The sequence below is a fragment of the Schistocerca gregaria genome, chromosome 3 (assembly GCF_023897955.1).
Source record: "Schistocerca gregaria isolate iqSchGreg1 chromosome 3, iqSchGreg1.2, whole genome shotgun sequence".
Lineage (NCBI taxonomy): Eukaryota > Metazoa > Arthropoda > Insecta > Orthoptera > Acrididae > Schistocerca > Schistocerca gregaria.
In genome coordinates this window covers 885,719,011-885,740,905 of record NC_064922.1, presented here as the reverse complement: position 1 = coordinate 885,740,905, position 21,895 = coordinate 885,719,011, and the positions used below count along the sequence as shown (strand labels likewise).

At 38.7% G+C, this 21,895-nt stretch overlaps 1 protein-coding gene across 3 annotated transcripts in view; it reads right to left on the bottom strand.

The window, feature by feature from the left end:
• Positions 1-239: 239 nt before the first annotated feature.
• The window catches only part of LOC126355073 (exportin-5), a 205,760-nt gene continuing 184,104 nt past the window's right edge, over positions 240-21,895 (bottom strand). For all 3 annotated transcript variants that reach the window (XM_050005248.1, XM_050005249.1, XM_050005250.1), the window contains 2 exons: positions 20,863-20,976; positions 240-2,248 (listed from right to left, as the gene is read on the bottom strand). In XM_050005248.1, coding sequence (XP_049861205.1) covers positions 2,099-2,248; positions 20,863-20,976 — 264 coding nt within the window. In that variant the 3' untranslated portion in view covers positions 240-2,098. The remainder of the gene's footprint in view (positions 2,249-20,862; positions 20,977-21,895) is intronic.

The window sequence follows — 21,895 nt, the reverse complement described above, 5'->3', positions numbered from 1 at the left end:
ATTGCATACCCTGGCCAACTCTACTTCAGTCAAATTGAGTGCCTCCTCTGTTTACTCCAACTTTCTCATCACCTCTTACAGTAGTACTGGAGATTCCAAAGGAAGTGCACTAATCACAAACTCTGACCTGCATCTACTGACCCGCTCTACAAAAAGAAATTATTCTGTGGGTAGTCCTGAAACTGAGCTATGTTAATGCTTGGCAAGATGTTTGCAACAAATTCCAAGTGCAACTGAAATGGATTATATATTTTATTTATTGATAAAATCTTGAATGAGCACATATTCTACATTTCAATTGACATTCAGTATTGACATAAATTTGTTCACAAGACCTTTAGTCTATACACTGTGTAGCACATAGATGCAATTAAACAAAACTGTAGCATTAAAATATGTGACACTTATTAATTAAATGAAGTCAGTCAAAGGATTCTCATTTATGACATAAATGGATTTATGAAATTTATATAGAGTGATCCTTATAGCTCACATCAGACACACTTAATTTTAAAATTGACTTTTGTTTATGGAAATGTCATTACACTGACTTTCCAATAATTATTAAATGTACAATAAAATTTCAAATATATTTGGTTCCTAATAGTACATTAAATTATAATGTTAAGTTAATCAGACAGTCCATTCATTTGGAACTTTTATCACATGCATATTATGTACACTGTAAATCTGAATGGAATTGGAGGACAAATTTTAAATGCAGATGCTTATGACTCAACATTGTTATCACACTGTGAGTTTTTCAAAGAAAATACTTTTTTTCTTTCTTTTTTTTTTGGGGGGGGGGGGGGGGGACTATTTTAAATCTACTAAATAAAAGTTTGCACCATCAGATAATTTGTGTAGAAAAAGTATCCTAACTTAAACGCTCATTATCTTACATTAACTTTCTAGTATTCAAAAAATGAAATTAAATATTTATAAGTAAAATGGCACCAAATTGATACTGCAATCAAACAAAAACAGAATGTATTATTACTTACTGAGGGGATGGGGAGGGGAGTAGGATGATGGGGAAGGGTAATATCTAAAATGCCAAACAGAAAACATCCTCCACTGTTTTGCAATCAGGGTGATTTTACTACTTAATATCATTTTTGCCACACTTTTGTCTGATGAATGTTTCTCTGATTCTAAAAGCAGCACATCTCATATACTCTGTCTACCCCATTGAAATTGACATTCTTGTGTGTAGATCTTTTTCCATCTACATTTGATAACAAAAACACTTACATAAGTCCAATGGAACACTGGCAAATATAATCTCAGCAGGGCAAAGAAACAATAACACAAACAGAGTAGCAAAGAGGAAGAAGGAAAAAAATGAATCAGTAACATTGCCACATTACACAGTATCTTTTAATGCAGTTTGCTGACACCTAAAATGACCTCAAAAAGTTCATTTTCATCTAGAAACAAGATTACAACCAATAACCTAAATTATTTTACAACAGTGGTGAAGTTCCATTCAAAAATCATTAATTTACCTCTGCCTTCCAGAGATTAAACAATGAAAACAGCCAAAAAGAAAAAAGGTCATTAAATCTTATCAAGCATTCACCTGACATCACTGTAATCTTTCTTTCTTCACAAATATATCTGGTGCATTAGTTATTTATAAATAAACATACAATAGTACATGACTGCAATATCTTACCCCAACAGCTGAAATAAATAAAGTAAATTCTGGCAATAGCCAACTGCCACGAGTGTTTCCCGCTGCACTTTCCTTCTAAGAGCAATTAAAAAAACCCTTACTCAGAAATTCACAGCATTTATGACTCTCTTTCATTATTATTTAATAAGTTTTCTCTAGACTTGAGTCACATGAGAAAAACATTCCATGTTACTATAGATATTTCTAGCAGATCACAACATAATAGAAGCAGTATAGATAATATTGTCAGAATACAGTTATAATGCCCCTTAATGGCATTAAAAACTTACATACATACTACTTTACTTGCTGTACACAAAGAATTACATAGCAATTCTTTTTTGCAAGCATTCTTAAATTTCTCTCTCTCAATCTGAAATTTAATTTTCTTGGAGAAGAATAATGCAGTGTCATGTTCTTTCAGTCAACAACATCAAAAAGTTTACAAAGACCAACATCTTCAGTTTCAAGAAGGTCCCTCATCTTAGGCTTCGGAGGAAGTTCCATTCGGGGAAGATCTGCAATTCGGACCTCCTTGCGAAACAGCTGTGCGACACTCCTGCCTATCAGCTGTAGTCACAAAACATTTAATGCATTAAGTAATCACAAGTGACTGTTAAAAACCAGAGGTCTCATTAAATCTTTGATCATATATCTGGATCGAGGAAGAGGGTGAGGGAGAAAGGGAGGTAAGGAACGAGTGAGTGAGTGACAATGGATAAAGAGTAATATAGAGTCACAAACGTCCATTACCATTGTTCATTTCAACATAATGAAAAATATATATATATATATATATATATATATATATATATATATATATATATATATATATATATATATATTAAAAACAAAGATTCCAAGACTTACCAAGCGGGAAACCGCCGGCAGATAGGCACAATGAACAAAACACACAAACTCACACACAGAATTACTAGCTTTCGCAACCGATGGTTGCTTCTTCAGGAAGGAGAGGGAAAGACGAAAGGATGTGGGTTTTAAAGGAGAGGGTAAGGAGTCATTCCAATCCCGGGAGCGGAAAGACTTCCCTTAGGGGAAAAAAAGGACAGGTGTACACTCGAACACACACACACACACACACACACACACACACACACATATCCATCCGCACATACACAGACACAAGCAGACATATTTAAAGGCATTTGACTCTTTGCCTTTAAATATGTCTGCTTGTGTCTGTGTATGTGCGGATGGATGTGTGTGTGTGTGTGTGTGTGTGTGTGTGTGTGTGTGTGTGTGTGTGTGTGCGCGAGTGTACACCTGTCCTTTTTTTCCCCTAAGGGAAGTCTTTCCGCTCCCGGGATTGGAATGACTCCTTACCCTCGCCCTTAAAACCCACATCCTTTCGTCTTTCCCTCTCCTTCCTGAAGAAGCAACCATCGGTTGCGAAAGCTAGTAATTCTGTGTGTGTGTTTTGTTCATGTGCCTGTCTGCCGGCGCTTTCCCGCTTGGTAAGTCTTGGAATCTTTGTTTTTAATATATTTTTCCCATGTGGAAGTTTCTTTCTCTTTTATTTACATCATCAACGTGCGTGCTGCTAAAACTCAGAAATAAGTCCCAGTACAATCAAGGGAGTTATATGGTGTCGTAACCCTCTATCCCCAATCCATGAAGAAGGCTCCCATTTCTATCTGAAGGGTGTGCTTTTGAAGATATAAGGGCTGGGAAGTTTTGCCCTCCAGAATTTTCTAGAGCACTCCAGAATATTCTAGAGTATTTGAGAGCATTCAAGAGTATTTGAGAACATTCGAGAGCATTCCACAACATTCCGGAATGTTCTGCAATGATCTGGGATGTTCTGCAATGTTCGGGAACATCCCACATCAGAATTCTCTTGAATGCTGTGGAATGTTCTGAAGCACTGTGGACCAATCAAAGCCGTTTTGGTACATTCTCGAGTTCTCCAATGGTGGGGCTACCCATTTGTAGGGGGTATATAATGCAAGATCCATTGTAGGTTCAAACATCACTTTCTTATCAGTGATGAAGGAGGAACCGAAAAAGTAGTGCAGTGAGTGAATAAACACAAACAGAGAAGTGTGAGTAGTTAAAATAATACAGTGACTGAAAATTAACTGAAAATAAAGTGTGAAAAGTTTGTAATGTTTACTTCATACATTTGCTGATAAAAGGTTGATTTGATTTATATCTTAGACAATGCCCAAGCATAAAAGAGGCAGCAATCTTGCCAGTTCTGAAGCAAAATGGCAAAAACATTAAAAACAGATGAAGAGCATGAAGCACTTTTAAATTTCCACCGAACAAGAATGAGAGAAACTGAAGAACAACAAAATGGACAGATTAAAGAATCAAGAATTGCAACACAATCTTACAAAAAGATTGTGAACTCGAGCCAGCCATGGAAATATCACACTACAAGAAGCACAGACGAGGAAAAGTGAACAGCACAACCCAACAAACAGAACATTCCGCTATGACCCAACGAAAGAATATAACAAACACAAACACACCGTAATATAAAAAATGGATAATATCTACCCATTTTGCAATGTGAAAAAATTCAATAGAGAAACACAAGGATTCTGCTGGATGAATGGAAACATTTGATTACCATTACTCGAAGCACCTCCAGAGAAATTTTTGCATTACGACCGGGAAACTCCAGAACTTAAAAAAAAATTTCAAAATATAAAAATGTATAAAGCCTACTTCGAAATTACTTCTTTCATTGTCACTTTGATCAACACTAACAGAGATGAAATCAATTATGTTTTTCCCATCTCAGGACAAATCTATCACAACATAGGATCATAACTACCACTACCCTAAGAAGACCACAAATTTCTGGAAGCATATTTCATCAGAAATTAAGAAACAGAAATTGATAAATGATGCACAAATATCTGTGGATCTCATATTCAAAACAACATTAGACCAGATGATTTATGATGGCTGTAAAATTATAATTCAAGCCAACAAAACACCACTTGGAGAACACAAATGTCGTCTTAATGCACCTCAGATAAACAAAATCACCATCGTAACTGTGGATAATGAAAACACAAGCTCTGGCATAATTTTAAAATGAAGAAGAGAAGGACTACAATGCATTGCAGAGACACAATTGTTCATATGATGCCCTCCAGTATGCATTAATATTTCTGCACTGAGGAGATGGACATCATTTTAATGTGAAACAAATCTAACCTGAAACAGACATAGAAACAAACAAAGAAAGTCACTTCCAAGGAGTTCTATTCTTATCACTTAACGTTCAGAGACAAAGGAATTCACAATCACATTCTCAACACAGTTTATTCCAACAATTCCTGGTGTATATGTACGCAAAAATAGAAGTGGAACAGATGCTTTACATAAGACTGAATCGGAAGAAACTGTGCACGGAAGAATACATCCACCTTTGAGACTCAATCATAAATTATGGAAACATTGAAAACAATGGAACAATTGTAATCTTACACTCATCACACACAGGAAGTTTGAGACACACAAATGAATACACTCAAAATGGCACAAATTATATAAGAAAATATGGATGACCTGACCTCTTTGTAACATCCATATGCAACTCGTTGTGACCAGATATCAAAGTACAACTAAGATACGGACGAGGACCCCTGCATCGACACAACATAATACCCCAAGTTTTCCAGCAAAAACTAGTGGGATTTATTGCAGTCATTACAAAACACCATACCTTTGGAACCGCTAAGTGCTGCACAATCGAATGTCACAAACGAGGACTGCCTACACAATATCATAAAGAATTCATCCCATGGATATCGACAAAATCACCCAAGCTGAATTTCCCAATCCACAAGCAGACATGGAACTGTTTGACATAATGAAAGACATGATTCATGGTCCATAAGTGCCATTAAACCCCATTTCACAATGCACGAGTGATCTAAAAAAAGAAGAAAAAAACCTAAAACCATACTTGGATAACACACAAACCAGAGTTGATGGCTATCCAAAATACAGAAGATGATCATCCAGAAACGGTGGCTTCACAGCAAAAATACAAATATGGGGCAGAGACAAACTGGGAATAGATAACCAATGTGTAGTACCATGTAACACACTGCTTTCCAAAATGTTCCAAGTACACAAAATGTAGAATACTGCAATTCAGTGACATCCATCAAATATGTCTGTAATTGAGTGAACAAAGGCAGTGACATGGCAGTTTTTCTAATAGCCAAAGACAATGAACAACAAAATGGCAACGACGAGATCCTCATGTAACAAATGGGGAGATACAACAACAGTAAGGAAGCATTGTGGCAGACTTTTGGTTTTCCCAAACATGAACGTGAGCCAACTGTGCAACATCTAGCAGTACATATGGAGTATGAACAGAGTGTTTACTTCACAAAAGCATCACCAGAAAAACTGCTAGCAAACCACCTCACAACACAACATCAATAGCTTTTTACCACCTGTGCCAAAGGGCTCCATTTGTGAAAACATTACTACATGTCAATGTCCCTGCCTATTATACATGGAACAAAAAAAGAAAAACCTTTCAATGATGAAAACAAGGAATTCCAGTACAAAATCATCCAAGAATCATGAAAACTGGTGCATTAGGTAAAGTTTACACAGTATATCTGAATAATGCTGAATGTTTCTATCTCCAGATGTTGCTACATCAACTAAGGAGCAAGTTCCACATATCTCAAGATTGTTGATGGTTACCTATGCCAGAAGTATTGAAAAGCATGCCAACACTAAGGACTACTGGAAAATGTAACCAGTGGGAATCAACACTACAAGAAGCCTCACTCAAACCCTCGGCTGAACAAATGAGGGACTGATTTGCCATAATTCTAACAGTAGGTAACCCATCAAACCCAAAAACAGCTATGGGACTTCTTTGAAGAGAGTGTGAGTGGTGACATGCTGTTACCAAATCTGACAAGCTCATCCTGAAATGACCGTCAAATTCAATGAACATATTCAATGAAATACTCATTCGCCTAGAACATAAACGTTTAGCAATAAACAACCACACCTTAGTACAACTTGGGAAGCAAGTAACAACAAAATATGCTATCAGTGAACTAAAATCAAAATTACAAAGGAAAAATGTTACATCATCATTGATCTACTTCAATACCTTGCTCACAACAAACCACTCATCAATGACAATGAAAAGGAAATATACAACATTTTCATCGACCTTATTGACCACAACACTGGCGGAATTATTTATTTATTCCAGGCAGTACCAGGAAAATGTTTCTAATAAATCTTTTGCTGGCAAAAATGCTTCCTAAATAACAAATCATGCTTGCATTGTCATCACCCAGCATTACAGCCACACTTAGGGAAGGACGATGAACTGCCCATTCCGCCCTACAACCATAACTGAATATACCCAAACGACAGTTCCCGGTATGTAAAATCTCAAGAGCATCTGGGTGGTGTGGACTTTTAAAGCAAGCTAAAATTATCTTCTGGGACAAATGCATAATGGCAAATAAAAAATAGACACTCAAGCCATGGACAGAACATTACAAGACTTGATCATACAATGTAAAATTTCATGGCCCATATTGTCTTCACTTAAAACTTCCTGGCTAATAGGCTGTGGTTAATGGATAAAACTCTCCCCTGACATTTTGTGTCCGACTGTGGGAGATATCCTCTGAGGCAAAACAGCAAATTGCAAAGAGGACTCGAGGAAGTGCTGATTATATAGGCACTGCAGAGTGCACCATTGTCCATCAGCTGGCATTGGCTATGAGACTGTCTCTGGTAATACCAACATTCTCAATTGAAAGTAATCGATTGTCACGCTATTGGTGCAATGCTGACATCCAAATTTTATCCAGTTTTACACCCTCTTTCCTGCTTAAATTATTACTCTATTTATCAGTCTCGATAGCCTCCCTACACATGTGCGCATAATAACGTGAGGTTTTAGATAAGATGCTCATCTTACTGAATTTTATTTCATTATCACCTTCCTTGTAAAATTGTTCTGCTACGGCCGATTTATCCATGTGACAAAGGCAGCAATTCGTCTTATGATCAACAAGACTTCTCTTTGTGATACCGATATAAACCTGTCCACAACTACAAGGAATTTTATATATCCCCAGTGTAGCCAAAGGATGTTGTGCATCTTTTGCTGATCTTAAATATTCTTTTATTTTTATGGTGGGTCTGAAAGTAGTTTCCACCCCATACTTGCTTAACACTTTCCCAATGCAATCTGTGACCTTCTTAATGAACGGAAGGAAAACCTTGCCATTGTGAGGCTGTTGTTAGTCGTCGTTCCTGAATCTGCCTAGAGCGAAGTGCTTGATCTATCTCGTTGCTAGAATAGCCATTCTTCACGAAAGTTGGACATAGGTGTTCAATCTCGTCTTTTAAATAAACAGGTTCACAAATTTTGTACGCTCTGTCTACCAAGGTTTTTATTACACCTCTTTTTTGTCTACGGTGGTGGTTTGAATCTTTATGCAGATAACCATCAGTAAGTGTGGCATTCCTATACACTTTGTGGCCCAATGTTCCATCCCATTGTTTGATCACACACACATCCAGAAAATTCAGTTGTCCATTACTCTCCGCCTCCATAGTAAATCTAATTTTCGGATTAATGCTCTTTGGAGTGTCAGGAAGGCATCCAGATCCTCTGTTTTGTGTGTCCACACTATGAAAGTGTCACTAACACAGCGATACCATTTGGCTGGTTTCTTACTTGCAGTCTGCAACGCCTGTTGTTCACAAGTCTCCATAAACAAGTTAGCCACAGCATGACTAAGAGGACTGCGCATAGCCACCCTTCAATCTGTTCATAAAAGTCAATATTGTACCTAGAGTAGGTTATGGTGAGGCAGTGTCGGAATAATGACACAATATCGGTAGGAAAAATATCCGCTATGCATGAGATAGCTTCATTTACTAGAATCATGGTAAATAATGACACAAAACTAACGAGGATATCATACGAGCTTACGCTCATTCCCTTTAACTTATCAATGAAATGAGCTGAATTTTTAGTATGACTGTCAGACCTATCAATAAAAGGTTGCAGCAATGAGGCAAGGTGTCTACTTAACTCATGGGTGGGACCGCCTAAGGCACTAACAGTTGTTCTCAAAGGAACCTCAAGGTTTATGCGCTTTGAGTAATCCATAGAGTCCAGGTGGGTATGCTTCTGTTTTACAAAGCAGCTTCCTATCGTTGGAGGAGATTGAAGACGCTTTCATTAGTCAATTGGTCATTTTTAAAATCTTCATAGTCTGATCATTCTGAAGTTTTTTGTAATTGGAGGCAACCAAAATATCATTGATCTTTCCATGATAGTCCTCACTCTTCGATATGACAGTGGCATTCTCCCTATCTGCAGAAGGAACAATAATGTTTTTACCTGTAGTGATATCCCTCAGTGCCTTCCTTTGTGCCTTTGTCAGATGGCTTACACATACGTAATATTTAAGATCAGCAAAAGATGCATGATATCCTTTGGCTACACCGGGGGTATATAAAATTTCTTGTTGTTGTGGACAGGTTTATATGGGTACCACAAAGAGAATTGTTGAACATAAGAGGAATTGCCGCCTGGGTCACACAGATAAATCGACTGTAGCAGAACATGTTTACAAGGAAGGTGATCATGAAATAAAATTCAGCGAGATGGCGCCATATGTAAAACCTCACATATGTGCGCATATATGAGAGGCTATCGAGATTGATAAACACCATAATAATTTTAACAGGAAAGAGGAAGGTGTTAAACTAGATAAAATTTTGATGTCAGCGTTGCACCGGAAGTGTGACGATCAATTACTTTCAATTGAGAATGTTGGTATTACCAGGGGCAGTCTCATAGCCAAAGCCACATGATGGACAGTGGCACCCTCCGCACTGCCTAAATAATCAGCACTTCCTCGAGTTCCATTTGGGAGTTCGCTATTTTACCTCAGAGGGTGTCTCCCGCAGACAGAGATGAAACGTCAGGGGACAGTTTTACATATCAACCACGGCCTATTAGCCTGGAAGTTTTAAGTGAAGACTGCAAGACTTGCTAGGAAACTCTGAAGTGATGGGGGGGAGCTCTACTCACACTCTCGAAAGATTTTCGATAAACACTTCCAGTCGTCCCCAAGTCAATACTAGCAGACGAGATCAATGCTTGCTTTTTTTTAATAATAATAATAATTATAATAATAATAAAACACACACACATCTCTGGCCACCCATACAATACTGCAACTAAGAAAAAAAAAAGAGATTTGAACTAACGAGAGATGAAACAACAGCACATTTTGCTCAACAATTTTTACAAATAGGCGAAGGCACATATCCTATTGACCAGACAATCCGCATCATGAAAATCAACAGTGATTTCTGCAACATAACCACTGATGAAAATGAACTCATCGACCAAATTTATCCAAGCATTGTTCACAACTATACCAATTTGGACTGGCTATTTGAAAGAGCAATTTGGTAACCAAAAATAATATTTGAAATAAAATTCCCAGTGAAGAGAGAATATACATATCTATTGACATGATGGTAAACATTGAAGGCAGTGTGAACTTCCCTACAGAATTTCTAAACACTTTGCAAGTACTCTGCCTTCGACTTAAAATTGGATCTCCAATCACATTACTCAGAAATCTGAATTCGCCAGAACTATGTAATGGAACAAGGATGATTATCAAACAGCTACCAAACAACATCATCAAAGTGAACTTATGAATGGAAAGTACAAAGGACACACTATTTATTCCCAGAATACTGCTGATCTCTACTGAAATGCCATTCTAATTTTAAAAGACTGCAATTTCAAATCAAAATAGCCTACAGTTTTACAATTAACATAGCGTAAGGGCAAACTTTAAAATATTGCGGCATCAACCTCAAAGACTCTTTCTTCTCTCATGGTCAAACAATGGAAAATCCAGGATGGAATGTAACAATATTAAAAAGGAAAGTTGCCACTCACCATATAGTGGAGATACCATGTCGCAATAGGCACAACAAAAAGATTCACACAATTATTGCTTTCGGCAATTAAAGCCTTTGTCAGCAATAGACTCATGCGCACTTTTGGCCATTAAGGCCTTTGTCAGCAATAGACGTACTCACAAACGCAACACACATCTGCAGTCTCAGACAGCTGAAACCACACTGTGAGCAACAGCACCAGTGCATGATGGGAGTGGCAACTGGGTGGTGGTAAGGAGGAGGCTGGGGTGGGGAGGGGGAGGGAAAGTGTGGTGGGGGTGGCGGACAGTGAAGTGATGCAGTTTAGACGGAGGGCAGGAAAGAAAGTGGGGAGGGGGGAGGGATAAGTAGTGGAAAGGAGAGAAATAAAAATAAATTAAAAGAATGGGTGTGGCAGTGAAATGACAGCTGTGAAATGCTGGAATGGGAACAGGGAGGGGGCTGGATGGGCGAGGACAGTGAATAACGAAGGTTGAAGCCAGGAGGGTTACGGGAACGTAGGACATACTGCAGGGAAGGTTCCCACCTGTGCAATTCAGAAAAGCTGGTGTTGGTGGAAAGGATCCATATGCCACAGACTGTGAAGCAGTCACTGAGATGAGGGACATCATGTTTGGCTGCATGTTCAGTTCAGGGCCACAGTTTGTCGGTGGCCATTCATGCGGACAGACAGCTTGTTGGTTGCCATGCCTACATAGAATGCAGCAGAGTGGTTGCAGCTTAGCTTGTAAATCACGTAACTGGTTTCACAGGTAGCCCTGCCTTTGATGGGATAGGTGATGTTAGTGACCAGACTGGAATAGGTGGTGGTAGGAGAATGTATGGGACAGGTCTTACACCTAGGTCTATTAAAGGTGTACGAGCCATGAGGTAAGCGATTGGGAGCAGCGATTGTGTAAGGATGGATGACTATATTTTGTAGGTTCGGCAGACGACGGAATACCACTGTAGGAGGGGTGGGAAGGATAGTGGAGAGGACATTTCTCATTTCAGGGCACGACGAGAGATAATTGAAACCCTGGCGGAGAATGTAATTCAGTTGCTCCAGTCCCGAATGGTACTGAATTACAAGGGGAATGGTCCTCTGTGGCCGGACTGTGGGACTTTGGAAGGAGGTGGGAGACTGGAAAGATAAGGCACGAGAGATTTGTTTTTGTACAAGGTTGGGAGAATAGCTACAGTCAGTGAAGGCTTCAGTGAGACCCTCGGTATGTTTTGAGAGGGACTGCTCGCCACTGCAAACATGATGACCACTGATGGCTAGGCTGTACGGAAGGGACTTCTTGGTATGGAATGGGTGGCAACTGTCGAAGTGGAGGTATTGCTGGTGGTTAGTAGGTTTGATATGGACAGAGGTACTGATATAGCCACCTCTGAGGTGGAAATCAACATCTAGGAAGGTGGCTTGATGGGTTGAGTAGGACCAGGTGAAGCAAATGGGGGAGAAGTTGTTGAGGTTCTGGAGGAATGTGGATAGGGTGTCCTCACCTTCAATCCAGACAGCAAAGATGTCATCAACGAATATGAACCAGGTGAGGGGTTTAGGATTCTGGGTTTTTAGGAAGGATTCTTCTAGATGGCCCATGAATAGGTTGGCATGGGATGGTGCCATGTGGGTGCCCATAACTGTACCCCAAATTTGTTTGTAGGTAATGCCTTCAAAGGAGAAGTAATTGTGGGTGAGGATAGAGTTGTTCATGGCAACTAGGAAGGAGGTTGTTGGTTTGGAATCCATAGGACATCTGGAAAGGTAGTGTTCAATAGCAGTAAAGCCATGGGCATTAGTAAAGTTAGTATACAGGGAGGAGACGAGCAGGGTACCGTGTGGTAAAGGGGCACAAACTGTGGAGTCGGTGGAGGAAATGGTTGACATCTTTTATATAAGAGGATAGGTTCCAGGTAATAGATTGAAGGTGTTGGTCTACGAGAGCAGAGATTCTCTCAGTAGTGGCACAGTAGCTGGCCACAATGGGTCATCCTGGGTGGCTGGGTTTATGGACTTTAGGAAGCATGTAGAAGGTGGGAGTGAGGGGAATGGTAGGGGTAAGTAGAGATATGGACTCTGGGGAGAGGTTCTGGGACGGGCCTAAGGATTTTGAGTAGTGACTGGAGTCCTTCCACCAGGTAATCCTTGCGATTCAAAACAATGATGGTTTTTACATGATGGACTGCGGTTCTTTCTGTGGATGAAAGGTTAATTTGCACATTGAAGGATTTGGGGAATGATGGTGAGGCAAGGTTCACGGTTCAGAAATTCTGGAAAGTTAACAGGGGGTGGTTTGGAAGCAGTGGGGGTGGATCAGGGTTGGATAGAGGAGTGAACTGAGTTAGGCAAGATTCAACATTGGTCTCTAGTTGAGTCTGATTGGTAGGGTTGGTGGCAAAAATGTGTTCCGCTGTAGGGACCGGGAGAAGGTCTTTATGAGTCCTGCATGACTGAATTTCGGAGAGGGGCAAAAGGTGAGGGTGAGGCTGGAACTGAACACTTTTTTTGATGCAATGTTTTGGTTTGTATTGCTGACTGACAGTTGTTATTGCCTCAGATTGAATGTGTGTGTGTGTGTGTGTGTGTGTGTGTGTGTGTGTGTGTGTGTGTAGCCAGACGGTCCATAAAGTAAAATTTATCAGTACACCGTAATTATCCTGCACATTTACTTAGAATATGTTGTTCCTCTACCCCATTTGTTAGACAGCTCGAGAGTCTCTTGTTATCCCTCACTATTATGTCACTTATTTTCCTTTCTCCTACAGACCTACTCCTCTTAACTCCAAATTCTTGCTTAAGATTTCATCCCACCCCTGATTGGATGGAATGGTTGGCTTCTACAAACCTTGAGACATGAAGATCTTACTCATTTCTTTACTTATTCTTTATCTTTTTGTTCTGCATACTAGCATGGAGGCAGAACTGAAAACACTTCACTATGAGTTTGTATCATATAATGGGATATTATTTTTCAGAACTAAACACTTATGAAAAACCTAAGGTGATAGTGTAGTCCAGCAATACAACAAAGTCCCAAATTAAAATGTAATAGGAATAACATCGCAAAAAAAAAAAAAAAAAAAAAAAAAAAAAAATAAATCAAGTAGTGTAAAGTTAAGGAAGCTTTTGTTAAAGTATATTTACTTACATTACAATTAAACAATATTCTATAACAATGTCTATTGTCATAGGGGTGTTTGCAGGGCATATGCGGTGCCCTAGATTCATACCTAATCAAATTACTACCATGCCTGGGTTTCAGTACGTACAGTGTTATAATAAAGCGGGTAATAACATTTCATGTAGCTATCACAAGCAGTTTTTGATATATAGGTACATAAAAAAGCCATTTTGAGAAAATTGCATTTAAAGCTTAAAATGATAAAGCTCACTCATATTTTCAAATTAAGGCTCAAAAGCACCCAGCAGCATTAAAACATCATCTCCTTTGCCACCCTCCTCCTCTTTAAGGTTCTTCCTTTTGTCTCACCTTGGTTCTTTGGTGGTGAACTCAGCTGCGTGCTGTGTCTCGACTTGTCTAACAATTTCAACTTCTTTACCATATAACAGCCTGAGGTGATGTTGAGATGGACTTGATTCTTATTCTCTCCCTGTTTCCATTATTAAATGTTAACAAAGCATCACTAACTCCCAGTTTCAGTGCATTTAACTTTATAACCACATTTTAGGTGCTCTTGTCCAGATAATATTATTGAAAGACTCATTGAGATTCTAAGTCTGTCAATGTAGATACTTTTGGAAGACCTATTATACAAAGTCATACACAAAACTTTGGAAAGGTCTGGGTGAGCTAGGTTTCTGTAAATTTGCTTGATGGCTTCCATACAGTTTCAGGAAAAGAGTTCTTGTGTTTCAAATACACTCTTGAAACTTCAGTCTTCCATGATTTACATCACGATTCAGGTCCAGGAGGGCACAGTGAATGTATTGGTTTACAGTCAGTTGGAGAGTTTGTTGAATTATGAGGCCAAGTCTACTTTCTTCATACTTTGTAAATCATTTCCATCGTCCCTTAAGGCCATTCCATAATACTGATCTGTGATGCTGATCTACTGTTTTATTAGTCAGCTGACCCCTCAGTGGCTTAAGCGTCTAACAGTGTGGTGGTGTGAAGAGTTTGTTTTAATTTTCTGAAGTGTGTGGCTATCCTCTTTTAAAAGTGTCCAGTGCATTCCACTTCTTTATCTCCACATTTTCATATAGATTTGATTCAATTACATACTTATGGGCTTTAGAACTACATATAAGGAGTTTCATGACTGAAATTAGGTAGTATTGGAGACATGATTCTAATATGATAAAACTAAAATACTTCTAAAAGTCGCACAAACAAAAGTTGTATGGCATTTTTTGCAAGAAAGAGTCAAGAATATTGTAGGACTTCTTGTATAAAATGTAAAAAATTCTGTTTCTTTGGCTGCAATCTTCCCTCAAAGAAAGGGGTGGGGATATTCCACTGTTCTCCCTAGTAAGTACAGCATGGTGCAGATAAAACTAGCCAGTGCAAGTATAAGGAAATGCAATGAAATTGCAGGAACAAAGAGAGCTTGAAATTACAGACATGAAGAACTGAAATGGACTTGCCATTTATTTATTTGCGCCAAAAAAATACATTTATAGAAGATGTTTAAAATGAACCTCTGTAATATCAATACACAGCTGTGAACGTCTAAATCAGATACACCCAGCATAAAGTTCAGATATCGATGGTGGCAACTTCACGGCTAATTTTGTCTTTCAGTTTCTGTGTTGAGTGTGGATTTGTTTTATAGACCTTGTTCTTAAAGTGTCCCCCCAGGAAAAAGTCACATGTTGTTAGATCTGCCAAATGTGGTGGCCATAAGTATTTCCTGGCAGTTCATTCCTCAGTGAAGACATCATGGACTCATTCCAGGGATATCTTTGTGGTGTGACACATTGCCCCTTCAGGTGGAAGAAGGTGTATTGTCTTTCATATTTTGTGTTTCAGTGTGTTGAGCACAAAATGTATCAAAAATTTCCATGTATGCAACTATGTCGAGGGTAGTGTCCTACACCAAACCTGTTTTCGCGTAATCTTCCAAAATTTCGATTACTTCTTCTATTGAGAAACTCATTTCGCAGACCACAAAAACTAATTCTAACTTCACTGACGAAATATACTGAAATGCTGAAAGACGAATTCTACCAATCAATTACTGCATTGTTGTAGCTGTTCACTCTTATTTCAGATGTCAAAATATTGCATTCGCATTCAAAGGGGAGGCCGGCAACTTTTAACTGTGCCACTCTGTACAATAAAAACACAATTCTTTCTCCCTTGACAAAACAGCCAGTTACTTGAGAACCTCATAAAGCATTTCAAGAGGAATCAATAACACTGTACTTTATTTAACAGCAAACAAATCAAAACCTATTGTTACTTGTTAGAAAGATACTCTTAAAATCCTAAACAAGTGTCGTTTCATTTTTCCTCAATTTTCATTCATCATCTGCGACACAAGCAGAATATCTGCTTCAACTGTTAACATATTATGTTGTGGTCTTCAGTCCAAAGACTGGTCTGATGCAGCTCTCCACACTAGTCCGTCCTGGGCAAGCCTCTGCATAACTACCACAAACTTTTAATTCCGTTTCCAAATTTCTTCTTTGGTTCCTTTACTGATTACTCTGTTTACAGATTAAATAATATTGAGAATAGGCTACAACCCTGGCCCACTCCCTTACCAAAGACTGCTTCCCTTTCATGTCCTTCAATACTCTTATAACTCCAGTCAGGTTTCTTTTTTGCTCCATGTATTCTATTTGCTACCTTTGGAATTTTGAAGAGTCTGTCCCACATAACTCTAGCAAATGTTCTTTCTTAATGTACAAATGTTATAAACATAGGTATGCCTTTCTTAACTATATGTTCTAAGATAACTGGTAGGATCAATATTGCCTTGTGTTTCACATGTTTTTCCACACGTTAACATAATAACAACAAAGATCATTATAGATTGAAAATCTAAAAATATGCAAGGGCATACTGAGAATTTAAGTTGATACAAGCTTAGTTGACATGCAAGATCAAATGTGTCTATTCTTCCAAGAATCAGTCCATTATCCAGAGTTCGTTATGAAAAATATGGAACACTTGCAAAGGATCATGATGAGAAAGTAACAGATGAGATGTCATGTTCTCAGGATCTTAAAGAACTTCTTGGGAAAGGTTAATTATTATAGTCTCTTTATTTTTAATGTGGTCTGGATTATTAATCCATTAAACACACTGCAAAAGAAGTTTGTAACTTTCATGTTGTTTGCAGTTTGACTAAGCATTCAGCAGCCAGAAACAGGAACTTCACTCAGCTCCTTGTCTCTTCGCATATTCCCCAGGGAAACCCCTGTCCTGCCAACAGATGTATTCAGTTATGATACTGTGCAGTTCTGTTACATAAGGACCAAAATGGAGCAGAGCACTTTAATGCGTATATTTTGACATTAGACCTGGTCCAAGTAACTACTCACAAACTGTAAAGCAGGTAGTAGCACATTCTTACTACACATGAATTCCATGTATACTTACATGAGATAACCGACAACAAACCTCTACTTGCACATATCAACCATATGTCTTCTTTACCAGGTAAAATGGCTGACAGGCTACAAATATAGGTGCCGTTACTCAATTCTTAGTCGTATACGATCCAGTACAAGGCAGCTGGCCATAGTCTCTAAATCATGTGAAATTCAACTTGTGCTTTTATCACGTGACATCCTGAACTGTTTTGGGTCAAGGCAATCAGATATATACAGTATTTCTTGTCTTCAAAAAAAGCATTTGATTCAATATCACACCTACACTTCTTTTCATATGGGGGTGTCAAGTGAAATTTGTGCTTGGACTGATGATTTTTGGTTAAGGAGGATGCAGCGCGTTATTTTGGGAAATTGTTTTGGAAATCTCAATGCCCATGTTATATATTAATGAGCCTGCAGACAATATTAAAAGTTACTATAATCTTTTTGCAGATGAAGTGATTATCTATGCTGAAATACTTTCCAAAAAAAGCTGCACAATGTTCCAGTCGGATCTTATTAAGATTTTAAAGGGGTGAAAAAGACTGTAAATATGCTTTAAATGTTCAGAAACTTAAAACTGTGCACTTTACAAAATGAAAAAGACTACAATATCAACAAGTCACAACAGGAATTTGTCAACTGAAACAAGTGGCTGCGTGTAACAGTTTGTAAGTGGATGAAATGTAACTACCACACAGACTCAGTCTCAAGTAGAGCAGGTTGCAGATTTCAGATCATTGTTAGGGTACTATGAAAATGCAATCAGTGTATGAATGAGACTCGTTAAAAAACATTCATGCAACAAATGTTGTGAGACCAGTTCCAAATACGAAAAACTGAGGATACTGAACAATATACAATGTGGGCAGCACAAATGGTCACAAGTTTGTTTAAACTATGGGAAATGTCATGGAAATGCTGAAGAAACTGAACTGATAGAGGTCTGAAGACAGGCACTATCCTGTGAAAGACTACTTACAAAGTTTCAAGAACCAGAACTATGTGTGTGTGACAAACCTAGGAATTATTAAAACCGTCCATGTTTTGCTCTTACAGGGATTATGAGGACAAGATTACACTATGTGCAACTGGGATGTGAGCGACAACTAATCTTGGTAATGGAAGTAAGTGTTTTGCTATAAGCTACGCTACACAACCAGGTTTTGAAGCAATAAAACAGGAGAGGCAGCAGTCAGCATCACATAGCACAGTGGTGGATGGTGGGCATGAGTTGCCAGCTATAAAAGCAATTGGCCAGTCTTCTGTTAAATGGTTGTGGGGCAGCTACTGCGAGATTTATTTGTATGTCGAAATGGACTGTGACACACCAGCACTGCACCTGGAGATGGAGAGAGAGAATAGCCTCTCCAAAACAGCATGCTCACAATGCAATCTTTTGCAACAAAAAACCTGTGCTCAACCAATAATGTAATGCAATTTTGTAAATATCTGTATGGCAGTGCCTCAGTGTTGTCACAGATCTATCTCTTATGTATTTGTGGGAAGACTGTTAGATGCAGAGAAAAAGCAACTGACAATGAAGTGGGTGCATATTAAGGTACCAATCACAATATCTGTACTTACACACCTAACAACCTGTGTGCAAATGGAATTGACAGAAGCCCGAATATCTGTACTATGGGAAGTTGCCTCTACCATACACTTCACAATAGTTTGCAGTATGTAGATGTAGATCATCAAACCAATGTGTTGTCTCACCTTCTACGGAGCACCTCAAGCATGATAAGCGGGAACAGAAGATCTGGGATTACGGAAGGTCCTTTCTTGGCTGAAAAATGGCTGACCTCAGTGCTAGTCCTCTCATAAAGATACAACATGCAAGGCTTATTTTCACTTAATCAACTGTTGTCAGTCACATAAGGGAACCTCCTAATAGCAACAGAGAATGACATGTGTTGTATAGTGATTTTTCCCACACTCTGTTACAAAGTGCTTTTTACTACAGCATAGTGGAACTCCGGGGTTTCTATAATGGTGGTATGATGCCTTGTTTATTAGCCAGAAATACACAGGGATTCATTTCCTAAAGTGGACCCAGCAGTGTTTAGCGTAGCAACCAGATCCACATGAAGTATTCTCCTCAAGGCAACATGCAAATGCGATTATTTGCATGTAGACTTTACAGGCTCATTTCTCTATACAATGTAGTCAATTGTGGTGGAGTCACTCAGTGTGCAAATTATAATCAATGACAACAGAGTAGACGGCCAAGACATTGTCTAGCATTAATCAGACAGAAGGTCTCGCTAAAACAATAGTCCCACCTAAATCTCTAACTACCCACTGGAACACAGACTGGTGCTAGCAGTCAGATGCCAGTGTCCCCAGGGCTGACGGGCAACAGATGTTTATTCCCACGGTTGCAGACGCTGTGGTAATACACTGGCTTTTGGCTATTGTAGATTTGGTGGTGGCTATTGCTGCTCAGAAGATTTATGATGTCAACAGTGTTTGCCGCAGTGGTCTGAGGTGAAGGTGATAAGATGGCTCCTCCATTCCTGGATGCCATGAAAGAATTCAATTCTGAGGACACCAATTTGTTACAAGGGGTGTACTGTAATGCTTTTTCTATCTGAGACTGGAAGGTCTTTAAAATTTTCCTGGTTTTCCATTTGCCTATGGATGGTATGGGGCTGTCCGGAGGTGGGAGGTACCTAGAGAGGAGCAAAATTCGGTGACTGTGGCAGTGGCATATTGCTGGCCTGTGACTTTGATGTCTAAGTAAACTGTAGAACTCAGTCAATGTTGTGACCAAGGCAGTGAGTTCTACACATATAAAATTCTGAGAACAATGGAAGTTAAAGATGTGACTTTTCCATCTCTATCTAGCAATAGTAATCACTAGCCTATGGAGGCATTTACTTACAGCCATACACTTCTTTTATACTGCCTTGTGGACTGACATACTGAAAAGGAATTACAGATTTCTTCCTTGTACTCTGTATGGTGATGCGTATCTCCTAACAGCATGTCTTCATACTACTTGCTGTACACAGACAGACACTTACATGTAATTCAGCCTATTAGTCTGTCAGGCATGTTTACTGACAATTTGCAGGTGCCACAAAACCATGAGGTAAGAAGCATGCTTAGCTTCTTCAGAGTCTCATGAGGCACAATTTTATAAAGAAAGCATGAAGACTTTTCCAGGTATGAGTCTTCATCACCTATGTTTAACATACATGGCCTGAGCTCTTAGCTCTTCATCATTAAATTCAGCTTTTCTTTAGAGTTCTATTAAGTTTTTACTCTTTAGAGTTCTATTAAGTTTTTACTCTTTACAGTTATATTAAGTTTTTACTCTCGTGGAACATTCTATAACAAATGAAATGATCGTATGGCATTATTGGAAAAGAGTACCTGTCTGAGGTTGTTTGGCAGCCTAGTGCAAGTCTTTCTATTTGATGCAACGTCAGTGACTTGCACAATGACAAAGATGAAATGAAATGATTAGGACAATAATGCAAACATTCAGTTCCTGTGTGAAGAAACTCTCAACCCGGCTGGCAATCGAAGCTAGGATCCTGCGATCTAGACACAACAATGCTAACCACTATACAATGAGCTGTGGACATTCTAATACAGTGAGCCTGTAGTAGATTAAGATAGTAATGTAACAGAATAATGTATTTACCTGCTTAGTGATCTTCTTGAATACTTCTTTTTTGGCCTTCTGGTTGCCAGCAGCTATTTTATCATCAAGCTTTTGGAGCTCTTGACTATTACAGTTAGGAATTTGTGTCATTACCTGGAAAAAGAAAATATGCTCCTAGTATACAGGTCTAAAAATTAAGCTGCAAATACAAAATACTGTCCAATTCTAAATTTGAAATAATCAGCATAAAAATTGAAAAAAGTGAGTACATTAAAAATTTTTATTACAACAGTGCTTCATTTCTTTTTAATCCAGTGGATCACTATGCCTGCGACACATGGTCATGGCATATACAAAACAGTTTTAAAAGAGGAAAAGTCTGTATCAATGATGGCAGGAATTTTCAAGTGCATCTATTACAAAGGAAGAATTAGAAGCAGTAATTTGATTTGAGAGTTGCAAAGTGTTATCAAGTCTCCAAAAAGATAGTCTGCCAGCCTCATCTGGAAAAAAAACCAAGTTTGCACTGGACCATACCACGAGCTCCCAGAAGTCGTTGCAATCTGGGTGGTACTGGAAACAGAATGCTATGCACGATTCTCAATAGTAAAATGTATTGCTTCATTTTCTTGCACCTCCATAATCAAAACCTGCTGCATGTAGGAGGTTGTGGACAGTTGTCTTGCTTATATACAGTCTTCTGCTCGTTTCTGTAGCTGACATTGACATGAATGGATTCTTGACAATGACACTCACAATGGCTCAATATTGATTCCTAGCAATTACTTTAGGTCTTCTCTCTTTGTCGCGGGTATGAAGACCTTTTTCACCATCCTCTTCATATCTTATTATCGACATCTTTGCATTTATTACCAAGATGACATTTGCTTCTGCAATATAACAGATCAGGCAACTTAATTCCCATATACCAACGGCGCAGCTCCTAGTTACTTCAAAGAAGTAATTCACGGTTTGAAAAGAACTCCTTCCTATTATTAATTTCCTCATTTTTATATAGCTAGTGATGCATTTCATACATAATGGTTGAGAAAATCATGGAAGTAATGAGCTT